This window comes from Pleurodeles waltl, chromosome 4_1, assembly GCF_031143425.1.
Source record: "Pleurodeles waltl isolate 20211129_DDA chromosome 4_1, aPleWal1.hap1.20221129, whole genome shotgun sequence".
NCBI classification, from domain to species: domain Eukaryota; kingdom Metazoa; phylum Chordata; class Amphibia; order Caudata; family Salamandridae; genus Pleurodeles; species Pleurodeles waltl.
Genome location: NC_090442.1, coordinates 528863881 through 528883813, shown reverse-complemented (window position 1 = coordinate 528883813; position 19933 = coordinate 528863881). Strand labels below are relative to the sequence as shown.

General features: G+C 43.1%; 1 protein-coding gene across 3 annotated transcripts in view; it reads left to right on the top strand.

Moving 5' to 3' along the window:
* Positions 1–19933, top strand: part of CNTN1 (contactin 1) — an 895734-nt gene that overhangs the window by 814364 nt on the left and 61437 nt on the right. For all 3 annotated transcript variants that reach the window (XM_069228856.1, XM_069228858.1, XM_069228855.1), the window contains one exon: positions 3488–3722. In XM_069228856.1, coding sequence (XP_069084957.1) covers positions 3488–3722 — 235 coding nt within the window. The remainder of the gene's footprint in view (positions 1–3487; positions 3723–19933) is intronic.

The following is a 19933-nucleotide window of genomic DNA, read 5'->3' as shown; positions in this document are numbered from 1 at the left end:
TATCAGGCTAAAACACCACACAGTGAAAGGGTAACACCAAAGATATGGAAAAAAGTCAGTTACAGCAACAGACAGAGAAAACAAAGTGAAACTATACAGTAGTAGTGCTCTGAAACAGAAAAAGGAGGGAGAAAAAGGCAGAACGGACCACTAGTGAGCAAGAATTTTTAAAGGACACGGCAACCGACCAATGAAATTGCTTTAACCCACAGTGTAAGTATACTTAAGTATACACCACGTCTAACGCTAACACTCGACCTAAAAAAAGGAATGTTTAGGCCTAACAAAAGTTTATTTTGCCAGGTAGGAATGGCATTTTATAACTACAGTTCAGGCCTCAGTGACAGGACTGAGCTAAGTTTATATAGTGCTACTTTAGTGGGTGGCCAAATGAGAGCTGTAGGCCAATGGTAGTATTGAATTTACAGACCCCGGGTACCTGTAGTACAATAGATTATGGATTTACAAGTACATTAAATCTGCCAATCAGGTGTAAGGCAATTTTACCATTATTTAGGGAAAGGGCAATAGCACTTTAGCACTGGTTAGCAGCAGTAAGGTGCACAGAGTACCAAAACCAACAGAAACAAATCCAGCAAAACAAGAAGGGTGAAGACATAACGTTTGGGGGTCACCCTGCAAAGAAGGCCAGGTCCAACAACGTTCCTGTCATATGCAACATGATTGAATTTCTGTGATCTGACTGATATTGTCTCAGGTACAAGTTACATTTATGTAGTAATTATTCATGTAAAATGAAAGAAAGACAATACATCCCAGTCTCATGGAAAAATGTAAGCTTTCCAAGGAAAGGTGTTCCACATACTCATTAGTCATTTTTAGAAATCTGCTAAGTAAAATCTGATAGAGAAAGCATATAAATGCTGAGATTCTTCCCATTAATTATCACTTTGAAAGCTGAAAGGTGCCAATGCCATGTAAATGTATTTGCAAAACAGTAGACACAAGTCTTGAATACGAGGTTGTGAACTTCCTAGGCATATGTTTCATGAGTTGCAATTATTCACAGATCCTATTTTTTGCAATAGATACTTGTGCTTTCAATGTATTGTGAATTCATCTATTTGATTGATTCAATGTTTTACTGACTTCAAAGTCTTCAAATTTCAGCTATTAGTTTATATTTAATCCATATATTTAAGCTAATCTTTAGCTTTATATCATTGTGAAGTTATCGTATTTGTTATTCAAAAACTGATTATTTTTATTTATCATACAACACAGGCGTTAGACAAAGTGCTATCATGATAGATAGATATTCAGTCACACAGCCCTATCCTACGAGTTGCGACATAGCTGGCACTGGAAGAAAAAGATCTACTCCTGTGCATGCAGTGCCTCCTTTTTTACCGCTTGAGACATAGAACTTGTGCCATGAGGATCCCTTATCTAACATCTACTGTATCAGTATCTGGGGCAGTATGTGTGCGTTTTATCCTCAATCTGTTTGTGGGCTCGGATAAATGGCAGAGGAATTGTCGGTTGTGATTTATACATTAAAGGTGAGAATTTAGAGGCAAGAAGGAGAGGAAGACAGAACCTGGATACAAAATGAAGTAGCAACTGTGGCAGGGGAAGTTACAGGGAGAGTGTATGTGAAAGAACATCCTTGGGAGGAAGTGGTGACGTGCATAACCATGATACTGGCAGGGGAAATATAATCACAATGTAATGTATTTATGTAATAGTTTTTCTCAGCACTGCTGTTATAAAAATGAATTAGTATCCTTTACATGAAATAATATAGGGGAGGCCTGTGCACATTTTTCATAACACTGATGAAATTTATGAATTTCATTGCTGCGAAATTTTGCCCAATTTTGCTCTCCTGGAGTCTGGTTCGATGCGAAAATGTCTCAAAGGAGCCTGAAAAGTCTTGCTTGATATATTTTCTTCTCATGTAACTTTTTAATGTGCATTATCACTTCGTGTTTATATTTCACGTGAGATGCCACAAAATATCTTAACATTTTAGAAAAACAAAGCTTGCAATTTGCCATAGGTCTTTTTCAAAGTGGGAAATACTAAACTGTGACCATATAGAGTTTGTCAGCTGAAATTTCAGAAACTGAGAGAATGCATTTAGTTTGATGAGAAGATGCACATAGATCCTATGAATCAGATAACGAGTTCAAATGGAGATACGAAGAATGAGTTTTCAGCACATAGTACAATTGAGGATCCATGGCACCAGTAGTGAATTCCAACATCTCTGAAAGTCAAGTGGAAAAGGACAACACTGGTGGGATGAGCACCATCTCTGACCAAGTACTGAAAAACTGGCTTATGGTGTTGTGTGTGAAACTTCACCCTGCTCATGACACTGTTGGGGGGTCCCAACACTAGCCATGAGACCCATCATGAAACCATACATATACTCTCCCAATATGAATTAAGTATGCCCTGCATTGAAAAAATGTCTGCTTCTCTCCTAATGAATTGTGCATTCTCACCACAGGATTACAGTGTTTAACCAACAGTGGTATTCTATATATCAATATTACTCATTATCTCAAGAGCAGCAGTCTTTAAAGACAACACAACTTCAGAAAAAACCTTATCAGCATACCACACTACGTAATTAACTTCTGCAACAAAGTTACAAGAGAGTGTAGGACGCAATACAATGCATTACCTGGCCCATGTTGTGTTATTGAGGGGTCTCAGTTCTCCTAGCACCTGCTATATATTAAACAGGGTATGAGGTATTTTTGTGGCATATCAAAGGTTCCTATGTCATTAGGGTACTAGGAGAGCAGTTCAACAGACACCATACACAGGAGCAGATAAAGATAGAAAAGGTGCAACTTTCGTACTAGGGCTCCCTTATGAAATTGGGTTCATTACTGTATTTGCCTACATTGACACACAGTTCCTCTGCTTGCTCCATCACCCCACTAACATGTAATGACCAGCCCTCAGGGAAGTTGCTGAGAAGGGAGTGACAGGTAGGTGCGACAAGAAGTGAGGAGCTAATAACTAGAACAAAATTAATTGTGAGTTGATGAAGTATTGCCGGACACCAGAGAAAGGCCCTGTCACTGCTGTGCTTGCTCTATCATGACACTGATGTGTAATGACCCACCCTCAGGGAAGATGCTGAGTACGGAGTGACAGGTGGGAGCGACAAGAAGTGAGGTGGTAATACCTAGAACAAAAATAATTGTGAGTTAAGGGAGTGTTGACAGACAGCAGACAAATGCCCTGACACTGCTTTTAACAACATTTCCTCCTTTTACTAGACTAATAGTTCATGATTTTAGACAACACTTTCTTTCATTTACTGCTGTTGGTAAAAGAGAATATGTTCTGATTTAAACTTTTCAGCAAAAGTAGGGAATGCATTTTTTTAAGCATTAATAATGAACACCCCTGTTTATCTGTTTTTTCATTCACATGTAGAGTACCTGATTGTGATTGTCACATGTGTGTATTATCGTGGTTCTACCTTTTCTTTCCTTTGCAGCCCTTACCGAGGGAATATTACTATGGTAACAATTTTGGATACATAGTTGCGTTTAAGCCTTATATGGACAAGGACTGGAGAAAAGTTACTGTTCCCAACACTGAGATGGGTCGGTATGTTCACAAAGATGACACAATGACACCTTCTACGGAGTTTCAAGTCAAGGTTAAGGCATACAACAACAAAGGCGATGGGCCCTTTAGCCTTACAGCAGTGATTTATTCAGCAAAAGATGGTAAGTGTATTCATGAAACAGAGTCAAAGGAGAAGTGGTACACAGATCAACAGGCTTTAAAAGGCCTGGCATTCAATAACAGAACTTTATGTATGTTTGTCACTTACCTTTTGCCTATCTTAACTTCCAGCTGGAGAGAGATTGAACATTAGAGAGAGTACAATGTACAGACTGAACAGCACACTGTTGCCCCTAATTGCCTTGTTTAACTGCCTTATACAGCCACAGGTTATGGTGTCCAAAGTGCACTCATGGCATGTAAAGGTAAATGTCACCTATGGACACCAACCCTACTGTGCCATCTACTAGTGTGACCAGGCAAATATGGCACTTGGTCTGCCATTGCTGTCTGGCATATGCAATTTAAAACTGCAATCCAACCTGTCAAAATAAACCCTTTTCACAGGAGGAAATATCCCATATAAATAATAACGAATCACCCCTGTGTAAACCTTGTAGCCCACACGGAAGAGTGCATGTTATTTAAAAGTAGGACACGTAGAAATTTCAAGTTATTATGTCCTCACAGTGATTAGCATCCAAAAGCCATTTCCACTGTTGGAAGGCTGGTTCTTTCATAACAATGAGAAACAATAATAAATATTAAGTTTGCTATCTCAGACTGGGGTCCAGCTTGAAACATGATTGAAGCCCAACTCAATGGAGATGTTGGGTTTAAAAAACATCAAGGAAAAGGGGCTTATAAAGTTGCTTCTTCCCTGCCCGAAGCTCTTTAAAGCTAATTTGCATTAGCCTCCTATTGTCACCCTCCTGGTGAATAGCCCTGATGAGGTGCGAACACTACTCCCAGAGCAGAGACAAAAGTCCTACGTATGGGAAGGTGTGTTGTTCCTCTGGCAGGAAGATCAGTTGTGCATTGCGCATAAACCTAATTTACTTCTTAGGGGAAATTACTGAAAGTATGTCATTTAACAACATTGCATAATTTCAGGGAGAAACTTTACCGTGAGATGTACTGTTAGGATAATTTTTAAACATGAGTGGTACTTTAGGTAGATTTTTGATTGAGCAGGCAAGATGGGTAATTTTTTAGTTCAAAACTACAAATATGAAAATGAGCGATCATGCAATATTTTGAATGACGCAGTAGTTCCTATCACGTGGATAGTCAACAAACTTTTCAGGTGGATTTTTTACCCAAGTGGAATGTTTGAGTGGTTTTTGAGAGCCAAACTACACAGCCGAAGGCGAGCAGCAAAGTTTTGAATGTGAGTGACCAGAAATCAACTCTAAATTATATTTTCAAGTTGAATTTTTACCCAACTATGGGGTAATCTTTTTTTTTTTTGTGCAATATGCATTTTGCATAATTTTGCAGTAATTTTGCATAATTATGTTACAGCAAATCACACAAGTTTATTTCTGCCTTGCAGACAGACAACAAACCCAGTGGGGAGGAGGAGGAGGAGAATTGTCTCCAGAACTTGTTTAGAATGACCAAAGAGGAGAGAACCGTTCATTATCATTATCATACCTCTGGACAGACTCTGCACTAGGGGAGAAGGTTTTAAAAATGTTTTTATTGGCATTTCAGTTTATACATATACGAGTTATGCAGAGTATCATTGTCCATTATGATGATATTCAGTTGCACAGCCCTCCACCGTATAACGAATGACGCTGTGTGAGTCCTCAGAGCATCTGCCCCCTCACAGTGTGCAATACCAAATGCCTTGATGTCCATTTGAAACACAACATATACACCAATTGAACAAATTGCATTTACTAACCCCCCCCATGCTCTGCTCATTACATATTTTCACATTTCGAAGGTTTCAAAATAATACAGGTTAGCCCCAACAGTCCATCCCCAGCTCACTCCCACCACTCTGTGTCAGTGCCCATCACCTTGATTGTCCCTCTGCTCCCGCACCATATGGAGGAGATGAAAATCCCCCTCTTCACTCACGTCTGTCAAAGTCAGGGAGGCAGCAGCGCTGTCATCAGTTAGGTTGGGGACAATGGGACCCCACACCTGCAGGTCATTTGCCAGCCTATCATCACGCCTCACCTTTTTCATATGTGCCTCCTCTGTGCCGGCCCATTTTGTCTTATCCTGCAGCCATTCTACCATCATGGGGGGCTTCTGGTTCAGCCATCTAATGGCTATGCATTGTTTGGCCAAAGTTAGTCCAAGGAGTGCAAATTTTCTACTAAGCTTCTTGTTTTTTCATGCAGCCACAAACCCCAGTAGTCATTGTTTCAGTGCTCTAGGGATCGCCCAACCCATAACGTTATGCAGGTGCTACAGGACCTCATCCCAGTAACGTACAATCTGAGGGCAGCCCCACACTACAAGAAAGAAGTTTGCCAGTTTGTACCCACAGCGTGTAAACTCAGGATTTCTAAAGGGGTATATTGTGTTCAGGTGCTTGTTTGGGAGGTATGCAATATGTACTATAGTGTACTGAGTAAGTTTAAACCATGCATTAACAGAGACTTCCCTCACTCCCCTATGTATCCTGGTGCTTTCTTCTGCTGTTATTGGGCACCCACTAACCTGTTCCATGTCTCCTCAACTTTAAGGGGAGTCCTGGGTTTCTCCGCAGGCAGGGCTCAATATATGTGAGTGATAAGTCTCCTACCTCCTGACGATGTCAACAAGGGTAGGCTCGGGGATGTTGAGAATCCCTGACCATTTTTCCCACACTGTAGCCGCTATTTTAGCATACTGCAGCACCTAACCCCTATTCTGGCCAAATGTCTCAGTTGTCTCCTGCAGAGTGATAAAGCGGCCCACTGGGTATAAATCATCTAAGGTGACAGCTCCCCCCCTTCTGCCGCCCGTCTTCGGACATGGCCCAAGCTATTTGTGCAAAAGCCTGTATTTTCCATATCTCCAGCTCCAGCGTTTAGGATGCCCTGTGGAAAACTCCCACCCTGCCCGCTCCCAGAGCCTGCATACCAATCTCAGTACATGTGGCCGTGCCCCAGGCGTTCTATTGCCACACAGCATTAGGTCCACCAGGTCAGTGACCCCAAAAGTACCAGCCAGTAGGGACTTCTCCCAGTTGGGTGCGTCATTGAACCAGTGTGCTGTAGGTGAGATGTGGGGCATTACATTTTGAGGTCTGGTACTTTCTTCCCGCCTTCATTCCATTCCAGCCTCAGCGTGGCAAGCCTGACCCTGCATCATTTTCCATCCTTCAGCAGTTCCATCAGGAGCCAGTCCCGCTCTCGAAAGACACTGCGGGTAATTTTATACATAGTGCCCTACAATGTATAAAGGCAATGGAGCAGCACAACCATTTTAATTAGGGCAATCTTCCTCATTAGCAAGAACTTCAGAGTATTCCAAAATTTAAAAGATAGTCAGAAATTTGCAATCATGTGCCCCATGTTTAAGGTGTGGCATTGCTGTACTTCGAGTGAAATATGCATGCCGTAGTATCAGACACTGTCTGTTTTCCAGGGCAGACCCCACTCAGGAAGCTGGGCAGTTTAAATCTGTTTTAGCTGATCCAGCAGGAATAATGCAGACTTCTACTGGTCCACATGTAGTCCAGAGAGCTCTCCAAATTCCCTCATTTCATTCAAAAGGATTGGGGCTGATATAGCTGGCTGATGCAAATAAACCATGGCGTCATCCACATATAGCAACACAATATGAGTCTTCTGTCCCACCTGTATTTCCCAGCCATGCAACACCTGTCGCAAACTCCATGTCACCGGCTCCATCACCATAGTGAACAACAAAGGGGACAGGGAGCACCCCTGTCAAGTTCCTCACTGCAGCGGAATCACTTCTGACATTAAGCACCTCATGCACACCCGTGCCAGCAGTTGTGTGTAGAGAAATTTCTCCCAGCCAACAAACCTGGGACCCAGACCCACTCTGTCAAATACTCGCCACATATACTCCCAGCTGACCGAATCAACCACCTTCTCTATATCTAGGAAGGCGAGGTCAAATTGAACATGATCCAGACAGGGCGCATGAAAGACATGCGTCAGCCTCTGTGGGTAACAAAGGGTGTTTTTGCAGGCTATAAATGACTGATCACAATGGACCATTTTTGGGAAGTAGTGGTACAAATGTTTTGCTAATATTTGCTCAAGTATATTTTGATCTCTATATTTAGGAGGGACTGGGGCCGTAACAGGCTCCGTCCATTTATTTCTTCCCTGGCTTGAGTATCAGCATGACCAGTGCCTTGCACATGGATGCAGGGAGCACCCTCCTTCCCAGAGCCTCCTGGTACACGAGAAGCTATTTATGAGCCATAGTCTCTGGGGGCGACCTCTAGAGTTCAGCAGGCAATCCATCCTCATAGGGCTTTAGCTGTCTTGAGGGAATCTATGTCTTGTAATATCTTTTGTTTGGTTAAAGGGCCCTCTAACTCTGTCTCTTCAGTTCCCTCCAGCCATGTCATCAGAGTGAGTCTTGGTAAGCTGTTACCATATGGACTGAGGTATCCCTGGGCAACATATATACCCCCAGAGGTGGTCAGTCAGGGGGGCTTATTGGTGGCCTGCTGTGAATGTAGCTCCCTTCCCACTTGATCTGTAATCAGCAGTATAGGTTTTGTGTGGTGTTCCTGCTTTACCATCCTGGCCAATAACCTGCATGCCCTATCTCCCTCCAGATGCCGTTGTCGTCTATAAGAGAGTTGTACATGTTTTTCCAGGTGTTCCCACAAGGAATGAACCTGTTTTTTGTTTTCCCCCCTCTGGACGCACTGTCTGATCTTGCAACAGTGCCCTCTCCAAGGTTGCCAGCTTTTATTCCTGCAATTTCAGGTCCCTCTCCAGTATTGGATGCCTGTAGTGGTTGCCATGTCCACTCCTCTGAGCACCACCTTCATGCCATCCCATTCCTTCGTGTCTGGTACTCTCTCAATTAAGGACGAAAGTATTCAGTCAGGGCATTTGCAATTATCCCCCTATAGATCAGTTCAGTGAGGGCCTCTGCCCGCATCTACCTGTGGTTCTCTTATAGCCAAACAGTAAGTCAAAAGCAGGGGTGAGTGGTCTGAGATGTATCTGTCGCCCTTTGTGTTGCTCCTTTGTGTTGCTTCCACCTGTGTGTGGAAATAGATCAGCCTACTGTGCATGTCCACTGCCAGAGTGTAGCAGGAGCATGTGCATGTCTGTGGGTGCTGGGCTCTCCAAGTTTCTACTAACCCCATGCCCTGCATTATTTGTCACAGGGCTTTGGTTAGATTAGGTTTAGTGCCCTGCCGTGGGGGAACCTGTCCATATCTCCATTTATCACACAGTTGCAGTCCCAGGCTACAATCATCTCCACGGGCAGAAACCCCTGTGTTGTCACCAACATCTCCCCAGGATAGGCCCCATCATTTCTTTGGGAGTGTAAACATTTATTAGGTAAGTCGTGGGTAGCTAGAGTGCCATGGAGGATGACATGCCATCATTCCGGATCTGTACACATGCTCAATTTTAGGAAATGGACACCAGGGGCCATCCATGTGACACTCTCTCAGGCAAAGCCAGAGTAAAAGGTTGCAAATACCTGCCGTCTCCACCTCCAGCACAGTGTCGCTATACAGTCGCCCTATTAGTGAATTTCTTGCAGAAACACATCAATACATTATAGCATTTAAGGTAAGCACGAATTTTATAGCATTTCTTAGTTTAATCTATGAAAAAGCACTATGATCCATCAAATCCCGCACCTATTACCTCAAGGTGCCATCTGGGCACATAAGAATGCGAAGACAGTAGGGGCCTATGACCTCTCCAGACTCTCCAGAGGCATCCTCCTGCTACGGGCATAGTGCCGCAACTGGCCCACCCGAGTCTCATGTCTCTCAAGAGTATTAACAGAACTTTTCCATCCCAGGGTGTTCAACAACTCCAGAACTTCTTTTGAGAACTCATAGAAATGAACACAGTCACAGTTTGGCATTCACAGTTTGGCAGGAAATAACAGGTTGCATTTGATGTTGCGATCTCTCAGTTTCCTTTTTATAGATAAGAAGTTATGCATAAGGTCTGGACCCTGCAAGTGTACTCAGGGTAGATTAAAATGTGCTTATCCTCATATCTGGGGGGGCTGCATGTGCTCACTTGCTGAAGGACAGCATCACAGTAGTTAAAAAGGCGAGCTGTCATGGCCCGGGCGGGGGCGCTCCCTGGTGTGGCACCGTCGCCAGAGCTCTATGAGCCCTTTCCACTGTAAAGAACTTGGACAATTGCGGGGGCCTGAGGGTTTTTGTAATCCAGCTCTCTAGGAAGAACTCCGCCAAGGGCCCCTCTGCGTGCTCCAGGAATTCCACCAGGTGTATAATATTCCACAGCGACTGGCCATCGGTGTCCTCTGGATACTCTTCTGTGTGCATGGTACTCTATTTTATTCCTTCCACCTTGGCTCTCAATGATGTAACTCTTTTTTCAGATCATCCACATCATCTTGACCACCCTGCTATGGTCTGCAACTTTCCTTCTATCGAATTGCAGGTGGTTAATCTCAAAAGCCATTGAGTCCATTTTCCAGTCCAGAGCAGTAGGGGAGTCCTGAATTTTCACCAGGAGTTGACAATAGAGGGCCCTTGCTCAGGCGTTCCTATGGGTTGTTCACAGACTTGATGTACACAAAGTGTCTCCGGCCTTGTCACTGTGAATTGGTCGATTTTGTTGGCTTGTGCCGGTGTCATGCCTTTGTCTTTCCCCATTGTCAGCACCTGTCACGGTTATATTGCACCAGCCGAAAACTCCAGCCCACCGCAACATGAGCAGCTGATGTATCTGTGCCTGGTTTCAGGGTCCCAGGATGATCTCTTCCCAGGGCGCACTTGAGGATTTGTCCATAGCACATGATCCAGGAAACCCTCTCAGTTCACAGACAGGCAGACCATCTCCACAGGCTCCAGCAACAGTTCTAGGGCTCCACCCAGCCAGAGGTAGTCTGACCAAAACCTGTGCTCCTCACCTTGTTGTCCAGCACGCTCCACCTCCCCTCACCACCTGCAGGGGCCTACTCAGGGGAAGTCAAGCAATTGCCTTATTCAGCTGGGGCCATTGTCCCTGTGCTGAGAGCCCAGTTTAGGCCCTCTCCCACACTGGCACCATTTCATGTTGTTTAGATGCCACTCAGGTGCCTCAAAGATCTCACCTGGCCAATGGAGCCTCTGCATCCTATGGCAGGATTCAGCCACCTGCTCCCTCATCATCTGTGGCCATTACAGACTCATCTCTGGATTCACAATTGGTACTATTCTAGTCCCTGGGGCACCAGCAGTGCCCACAGCTGTCAGGCACCTTTCTGGCACTGTTCATGCCGTAGTGCCTGGGCCACCAGATGTCCAGGCCTCTATATACCTTTTCACATCCAGGTCTCAATGGTAATGTCCAATGTTAATGTCATATCCAGCCTCATAGAGTCCCTGAAGCCATCATCCAGGGTTTCCATAGCCATGCAGACTGGATCCCTGAGTTAGCACAGGAAAATCTCAGAGGGGGGCACTCATTCTTCCAGCCCCTGCGTAAAGCCTAGTAACATGCCCCCTTTCACCATACCGCTGCTGAGCCACCGGCACAAGGCTGGCCTCAGTCACGGTCCCTCTCACCTTCCTCCGGTGGCCCTCATCGTCTGTCCACTGGGGCTGCTACAAGGCGGAAGCACCCCCACAGCAGGCCCCATTTACAGTCTGTGCGGCACCATGCTGTGTCTCTGCTGTGCTTCCTGCATGCCCTCTGTTATCTGGGCTCCACTTGCAGTCAGTGCGGCCTCGCATTGTGTCACCACCAGGCTCCCCACACACCCTCTGTTATCCAGGCCCAATTTGGCTCCCTGCTACACATCTCACATTGGTCTGTATAGAGCACCTTCGGGGCCCCACAGGACGCCCAACATCAGGAGTGTCACCAGTGTAATTTTGGGGCTGTCTACGTATTATGTCTGGGCTCAGGATCTTAGAGGATTCAGAGTTCCGCGGCAGGAACCACCAGGACAGACATCTAGCCGGCCATCTTAGCAGGCCCGCATTGGGAAGAAGGATTTTGTCCATCTTGGATTTAGGAAGAGAGGGACACTGTGGGAATATTTGCAGTAGGGCACATAGGAACTGCTGTAAATGTGGGTAGAGTTCACACCCTCCTCAGAACACTCTGGACATGAAAAAGAACAGAAGAAGGAATGGACTTGCTGTTTGAGATATGTGAGGAAACATGAAGGCTGGACCCACTTCCACTTGTATCCAGGTAAAGGAAGTGGAGTCTAATGGTCATTTGGCTGACGGCTTGTGTAAATAATAGGGTCACACTACCCTGCAAGAGACCTTTTCTATGAAGAGCCCAGCTGACTAGTACCACCTGGAGGTGACCTGGCCCCCTGTTGGGGTCCTCTTCTAGAGTGAGTCTTCACTCATAAGTGTTGTTCCAGTGGCCCTGGGACCTTTGCCTGAGTTGAAAGTGTGCTCCTCCTGAAATCTTTGAAAAACCTGGGACTGAGAAGAATTTTTAACTAAAGACCTCCGGAGGACTGGAAAAACCTGCAATGTCAATGTTCCTGATATGTGTTGCCACTGGGCAGAAGAAACAGGTTCCCCTGGCTGGGAGCTTCTCTGCAGCAGAAAATTCAATTCAGCGGGGCCTCAGCAAGAAAGTATCCAGTCTCATGGAGTCTTGCCCCGCTGGAGGAGTCTGAGCATCAAAAAAGAGACAAAGTGTAAAGTTAAGATCTTCACTGGGCAAAAGTGCCAAACGAATCCCACCAAAGACATGGTCTCTCTGGGGGTGAGGTTTGTGATGGAGAAACCCATCTACCAAACTCTAAATCAGACCCTAAGTTCCAAGGTATGTCAGCTTCATCCTGAAATCATCCTTAGGTCCCAGTCTACCAAACACAATTAACTTTCATTAGTGAGTTGGCTTTTTGGCACTATTTTTTCTTAAAACATTAAGAATTAATTTCTCCCTTTCACTTCATTTGATTTTTGTCATTTTGGTGTTACTTTGTTCATTACATTGGGGGTGATTCCAACTCTGGTGGGCGGCTACTGCCGCCCGCCAGGCGGAAACCGCCATTTGGCCGCCACGCGGCCAAAATACCGCGGCCCCCATTCTGACATTCCGCCAAGTTAGCGCCCGCCGGCCCAGCGGGAATGAGGCCGCAACACAGGAGCCGGCTCCGAATGGAGCCGGCGGTGCTGCGGCGGTGCGACGGGTGCAGTTGCACCCGTCACGCTTTTCACTGTCTGCCATGCAGACAGTGAAAAGCAGGCCGGGGCCCGCGGTCGGAATGGGGATTGAAGCACCGCCAGCCTGTTGGCGGTGCTTCCGTCATTCGTGGCCCTGGCGGTCCAAGTCCGCCAGAGTCAGAATGACCCCCATTATTTTCTATTTTTGCCCACTGTGGTGGGATTGTCATTGTGTTGTATTTTTTACTTTTTACCTGTTTTGCTACTTCTACATGCTTCACACTTAAGTTATGCAAGTCTGCTCTGTACCATACCTAACGTGGGTTGAGCTCAGGTTTAAATGACTAAAACCTTTAGATAGTGAATGTATTATTTATTGTAGACTATCATTCACCCCAATTAATAATTTACTTCATTACAATTATCATGTGTGATGATGTTTGCACTCAAGGTAATATTGAGAGTAGTGTGTGTTTATTCTGAAATACCCTCGTTTGGATAGTTTTGGACTCCAAAATAGAATGTGTGAGAACACCTCTGAGGCCAGCCAGTACTCTTGCTCTGCTAGTAGTAGCTCTGTGATGCAAGTGAGAACCACCTAAAGCAAGAGTGAATTGGTGCTTTTAGATACACCTCTTTTTTCTGTTTTAAACCAGGCAGATTCGCTAGATTAGTTTTAGGATATAGAAATTGGAAGATACACACACACAGACATATGCAGTTCAAAAACCCCACAGTACAGCTATTGTATAAAGCAAAATAGTTCTGCTGCAGGCTACATGATATTTACATTTCACAGTTTGATAGTAGATATGTCAAATTGACATGTAGTCCAAGTTGACGTATTTTCCTCATGCTGGTTTAGACAAGTTATGTTTCGGATTATTTGAAGGAACCCCTATGTAGGCTAACATTTAGCTATATAAAGTCCATGAACTGACCACTGAATTAGAGAGGCTTTTGCACCAGATTACCATGTGAGGTCCTGCCAGATTGCCATAGCATCCCCTCTTATGCCAAGAGTCGATACAGTGATGAGAGTAGCTGAAGCCAGATGATCATCTGTTTTAGTTTTGAGGGAACACTCGCCCGCTGAAGTCTGCTAACCACAGCTGAACCACTGTGAATAGGTATGTAGTGCACCGGGTCCCAAGAAACTCTAAAGGCAAGTTAGCTACTCCATGCTCTATAGTGAGCGCATAAGAATAGTTTTAGGTTGGTATACTTCTAGGAGCATTCTAATTATGTTAGAACTGCACATTTTATTCTTGTTGCTAGCAACATGCATAAGTGCTGTTTTAACTATTCTGTGTGGTTATTTCTCATGCACTAAGCAAAAGGTTGTGACTCTTGAAATAAATCACTTTTAAATGTAAACAGTGTCTTTTTTGAGTTCAGTGTTTGAGTGTGCTATTCTAAAGAACAAAACTAAATTTGATTTACCACTATGTTCCTGAACCCTGGGACTGTAACAACCCAGAAAGCACAAACACCACACAGGCAGGCATGTTAAATGGACTGCGTGGGGTTACATTAATTTGGGCTTCCCTGTTCAAGTGATGGTGCACTAAACTAAGGCCAGGCACCCGTGGGAGGGCAAGGGTCCCAGGTTATGCAACAGGTGGGGGTGAAGTGACAGTTGTCTCATGTGCACTAACCACTGGTTGAAGAAATTTTTCTTACCTAATTCTGTCTACTTTCTTGCCCACTTTTGTGCCACAATTCCTTTTTTGCAAAATTTCATAAAGGCCCTAAATCTAAAAATGGTTGACCACTTCTTCCTCGAGAAGGGGCTCTCCCTAAACCATTCTTGTGTTTAGATGAGGGCCAAGAACTGCACTTACCCCTGATTGAACTAAGCCAGGGAATCTAGAGGGCCGTGTAAATGAATGGGAGCAGAACCTGTGTGCCCACAATAGTATCTCCAAATCAAAGGAGATAATATGAAAACTGTCCTTTGTCCTGCCAACTATTCCCGTAGCCCTTCGAGTTGGTTAATCCCTTTGAAGTAGCTGGTTGTTGCCTTCCTGGGTCCATAAGCCAGGCGTTTGCCCTCTAGTGTCCTTAACTGCTTCGAGAAATCTGTAGATGTGATGTGTGAGACAGTTGTGCGCTAGGCAGTGCAAAGTACATTTTTTTAAAGTTACCTTTCCACTGAAGTTATTGGATTTCATCATTGAATTACATTTTTAAAGCTGAGCGGAAAATAACCTTAAATCCTTTTGTTAGAATATAAGAGTTAGACATTTTATAGGCCTCTTCATAGAGAATGTAGCTAAATCTACAACGTGGAAAGTGTGAAAACGCTTTTTGGATCTTTAATCAGTGTGAAGTCACACTATTCTACATATGTAATGTTCCATATTTGTATATAAAAGCACCCGGCTGTACAGGTGCTGTCCTTCTTCCACTTATCAACCACAGTTGTCTTCTTCACATCGAGTATTTCTCTTTTTCCTTTCTTTATGCCATACTTGTAGTTAGTTGGCCAAGTTCATGCTCTACAAATACCAATACATATGTAAAGCCTTAACACCTTACAGATGTTTGTGTATTAAGCATGTGTACTCCACACTTGTACATTAATTCATGCATATTTGAGCAGTGAGACAGAGAAGCAGAAACAAATTCGATTAAAAAAAAAACAATATTGGACTCCTTCAATTCAAAGTCGAAAGAGGTAGCAAAAGTTAAGGAACACATTTGACTAATTTCATTACTGCTGAAACCTTAATTATCTGTGTGTAAAACGAATATCAGTTTTAGCCTCTTTCTTCTAAAGTTAAGAATATATTTCGTTCCCCTAAAGAACAATGTTCCATTTGATGCATTTATTTTTCACATGACCCATTACCTCACGTCTCCAGATGAGGGAATCATGCAAGTGTATTAAATTTCATATTTCATATTTCTTTCTGAAGTCAAAACGCACCTTGTGATTCCCGCATATGCCTGTTAACTCGGGAATAGATGGAATCTTCTTCGCGTTAGTGTGCCATGCCTTTGAGATACAAACTTGAGTTATTAACTTCTATTGAAAGACAATAAGTGTGAGCGCGTTTGCAATTCCTCAGTCTCACTGGATAGGATTCAAAAGAAAAGTAAATGATTTTTCTCCTGAACAGTGACTGTTCTGATGCATAGTTGACTTGCTGCCAGGTTGGGAGATTACATATCAAATGAAGGATTTCTGAAGTTAAGACAAGCAACGCTAACTTGAAACCTGTTTCAAAGGGGTTTTCTTTAGAAAAGAAAGCGTTTTCTGAAACAGTGATATGAACTATTCCTTATTTCACCTGCTAAGTATTGAAAATCCATTGAATAAAGACCGGAAACATTTTGCTACTTCATTAAAAGAAGATTCAGGTGTTATGCCCTGTGGCGTTAAACAATATGTTTTTAGAGTATATTATTACCTTTCATTTTATGTGAGCTTGAGGTCAGAGCACACAGTTGTGGGGCTTTCCCTGAGGACTATCGCAGCTGACACTGCCTCCTTCATAGCAGTAACTGAGAATATAGACAGACACTTCCTAGTGCGTCACTGGTAACAAAGACCGCCATAAAATGCTCAGGACTGTTCATAGAGAGATTTTTGTTAAAGTAAAAGACAAAGGACTCTTTCCCAAATCCCTAGACTATTAACAAGCATTGAGCAAGCCACTTTGTCTGAATTCTGTAAAGTGTGCCTGAGGTTTGTAAGCATTGGTTTCCCAATTCTCCTTTGTGCACTAAGTAGAAAGCACAGACGAGTATCTGAAAAATGAATGCCAAAAAAAACAGCACTGACGAAGCCAGCTGGTCTGGCTTTATGGAGCTAACACATGCAAATAAAGGCACAGACACATGTTGGCCCAGATTAACGAAAAATTAATGCAACGCACCACAGCAACTAAAGTTGCTGCGCTGTGTTCTCTGCAAGCAAAAGTGCAGGACAGCACCCTATCTACTATGATATGCATATTCCACAAGGAATAGTTTTTGTACTGAAAGGGGACCCTTCCAATACGAAGGCTATCGTTTAACATGTTTTAGCCTCATATGTGTGCTGTACAATGCAGCACATATGCAAAGTAGGAGAAAGAGGAGAGATGAGGTTTTGGCGCCAATCCCTGTCTACGAATAAATGTAGATAGGGTTTGCATCAAACCCTTTTGTGGATGCATAGAAATGCCCCTTTTATGCAAAGTAATTCAAAGCAGCTCATAGCATAACTTTGTTGTACTTTGAGTATCTATGGCAAATCCTTATTTGCGCTGGTTAGTGTATTCCAGCATAACACTTTGCAGTGGGTTTGCATTGGAAAAGTAACACAAACCTGGTGCAACATGTTAGTAAATCTTGCCCGTTGTTATCAAGTGTTGACTCATAAAAGTCAGTTCTGCTGGCTTTGACAATGTTTGTACTTTTTATTCCTAGAATTTGTATTCATGTTTATCCAATTGTAGCTATAATCAGAAAACATATGATCTGGGTGAGCTACTTGACTTGAGAAAAATAAGAGCTCTGATAATGTAACTTTATTCTCCTCTTAGTTTTCAAAATGTGATACGGTAATGATGTAATAATAACCCTATTGGCCCTCTATGCAATACATGTCCTTCTTGGATTATTTGTCAACTCCCATTCATTTCTTTCCTGCGGCACTCGCAGCTTCATGGGTGAAAGTGTTCGCATATTACTGTTAAACACTATGGCACTGTTCAGAGCTAGGGGCGAAATTCTGATTCCTGTGCAAAGATAAATTGTATAGGGATCGGATTCACTGGTTGTGTTATAATTATAAGACTCTTGCATTTTGTCCCTGCTAAATTTTGGCAGCTCAAATCCTCTGAAATATATTGTGGGGAAAATACCCCAAAATGGTAAAACATGCAGAATTCGGTGTGTTAAAAACCGATTTTGCATGTTATGCTCATTTTGCAAACTTGGAGTAGGAGGTATTTACCATGCTAGGTAAATAGTTTACCCTTTTCAGACAAACTTGTAATCGGGGCCTGCATGGAAATATCTGTGCAGGTAATTTGTCTGACTGCAATGCTGACTCCAGAGAGTAGAAAGAAAGTGTAATACCCAAAAGACCAAGTTGGCTGACGACTCGATCCTACCACTGCCCCTGACCTGGGCTTTTGTTTAATAACCTTGCACACTGATGGAGATATAGTCCTGGTTCACATCAGTTGATTGAACTGCATTAACATACCTGTAAATAATTGTTTTAAAAAAAACCAACAGAACAGGACTTTAAAATGCCTATGTGCATATTTTTGAATGTTGTATCTGAGGAACAATTAGGAATGAGAAACTACATTGTAGCCTTGTTCGTTTTCCAAATATTCATTTCCTGTCAGGATTATAAGGAGAATTCACCCACTTCCACGCACCATATAAGGCTTTCTGCATCGTTCCAGAAGAAGTATGCAGGCAGAAATGCAACCCTGTCACTTACAACTGTGGGGCGTTTCTGAATTTAACCGTGAAAACGTCAACAGAAAAATAAAAAAGCATTGGCAAAGCCAAAGTTTCTTCCCTTTAATGTGACTATGGCAATAGGTTTTGTCAAGGCGTGTTTGTTGCTGTTGCTATCTAGAAATAATAGTACCATTACAAGGGAAGAAAGCAGAGGCAAATGGCTGACCATTGAAGCTGAGCCAGCACAGGGTGCAGTGCACTACAAGCAGAAGCACATGGAGTGGCTCAGTAGCATTATTAGGGCAAAAGGGAAGCTTCATCATAGTGCATAAACGTCAGGCAGAGAATTTACGTATACAAATAGAAACTCACTGTGCATGTAATTATGTATGTGTCAAATGTATTTGCACGCATACATTCATAATGTGTATATTAGTCATTGTATAGGATCAATATATATTGTAAATTATGTTGTGTGTATTGATCTTTTCAAGTGATTAATCTACCTGCATATATATTATACGCTAATGAATAAAAAAATATTTTGAATGGTGCATGCTATTGCCAATTTGATGTTTCACATCGCTGTAAGTAACAAGGGTTATTGCTATCAATTTCATGTGTTTGCATACTGACTTTGGAAGAATGAATGGCCAGGTTAGCCCTGCCGTGATTCATACTTGACCTGCTGGTCATACAGATGCCAAGAACGATTAACTCACTGACCCCGCTTGCCATTCTCTGTCTATGTGTAAATATGTTTTACTCTCTGCTCTTCGATATATTTCTCTCACAATATTCTCAACACTTTGCAAGATGATTTTTATATCTATAGCCTTTTATTCTTGGTGATTTGTTTCTGTCACTGACCTGCTTATGTTAAATGTTGGCTGATATCTTGCATAAATACCACTAGTGTCTGTAGAGTTCATGCATCTTTTGATTTTAAATATTCACCCTGCTAGAAATGGGATCTGCAGAGGTAGGCATCTGATCCAAGTAGGGACCACCACTCTAATCAGGGTAAGTCAGATACACATTAAAATATCACCTGTGCTCACCTTCTGGTAGCTTGGCACAGAGCAGTCAAGTGTATCTAAAGAGGCAATGTGTAAAGTATTTGTGCAACACACACACAATGAAAACACCACAAAATGACTCCACACCAGTTTAAAAAAATGGACAACAATTTTACAAGTAAATCAAGACAACAACAGCAAAAATAAAAATGCAATGAGTAGAATTCCAGTTCTGAATTTTAAAAGAATGTGTGAAAATAGCTCTTAGAAGTAAAAAGTGCTTTAGGGATTACTTGGGGTTGCACTGGACCAGAGTAAAGTCTACAGTTCAAGCAGACTGCTGTGGAGTGCTGGCCGGGTACAGGAGCCATGCAGCCTGGAGAACATAGTACTTTGATCCTGGTCGCAAACCTGAGATGCGGGTTCAATGCATCAGTAGATGCATCAATGTCACTTCAACAGTTAAGAGATGTGCTTATTTTTCCCACACATTGATGGCGATGCATTGGTTTCTGAAGATGAGCATTGAAGCATCAATGTGTTGATTCCAAAGCCGATGCACTGTGTTTCTTCACACTGTCGAAGAGATGCGTTGATCGTCCTTCCATAATGGGTGTGATGCAGTGGGTTCAGTGCTGCATCAATGCCAGTGCACCAA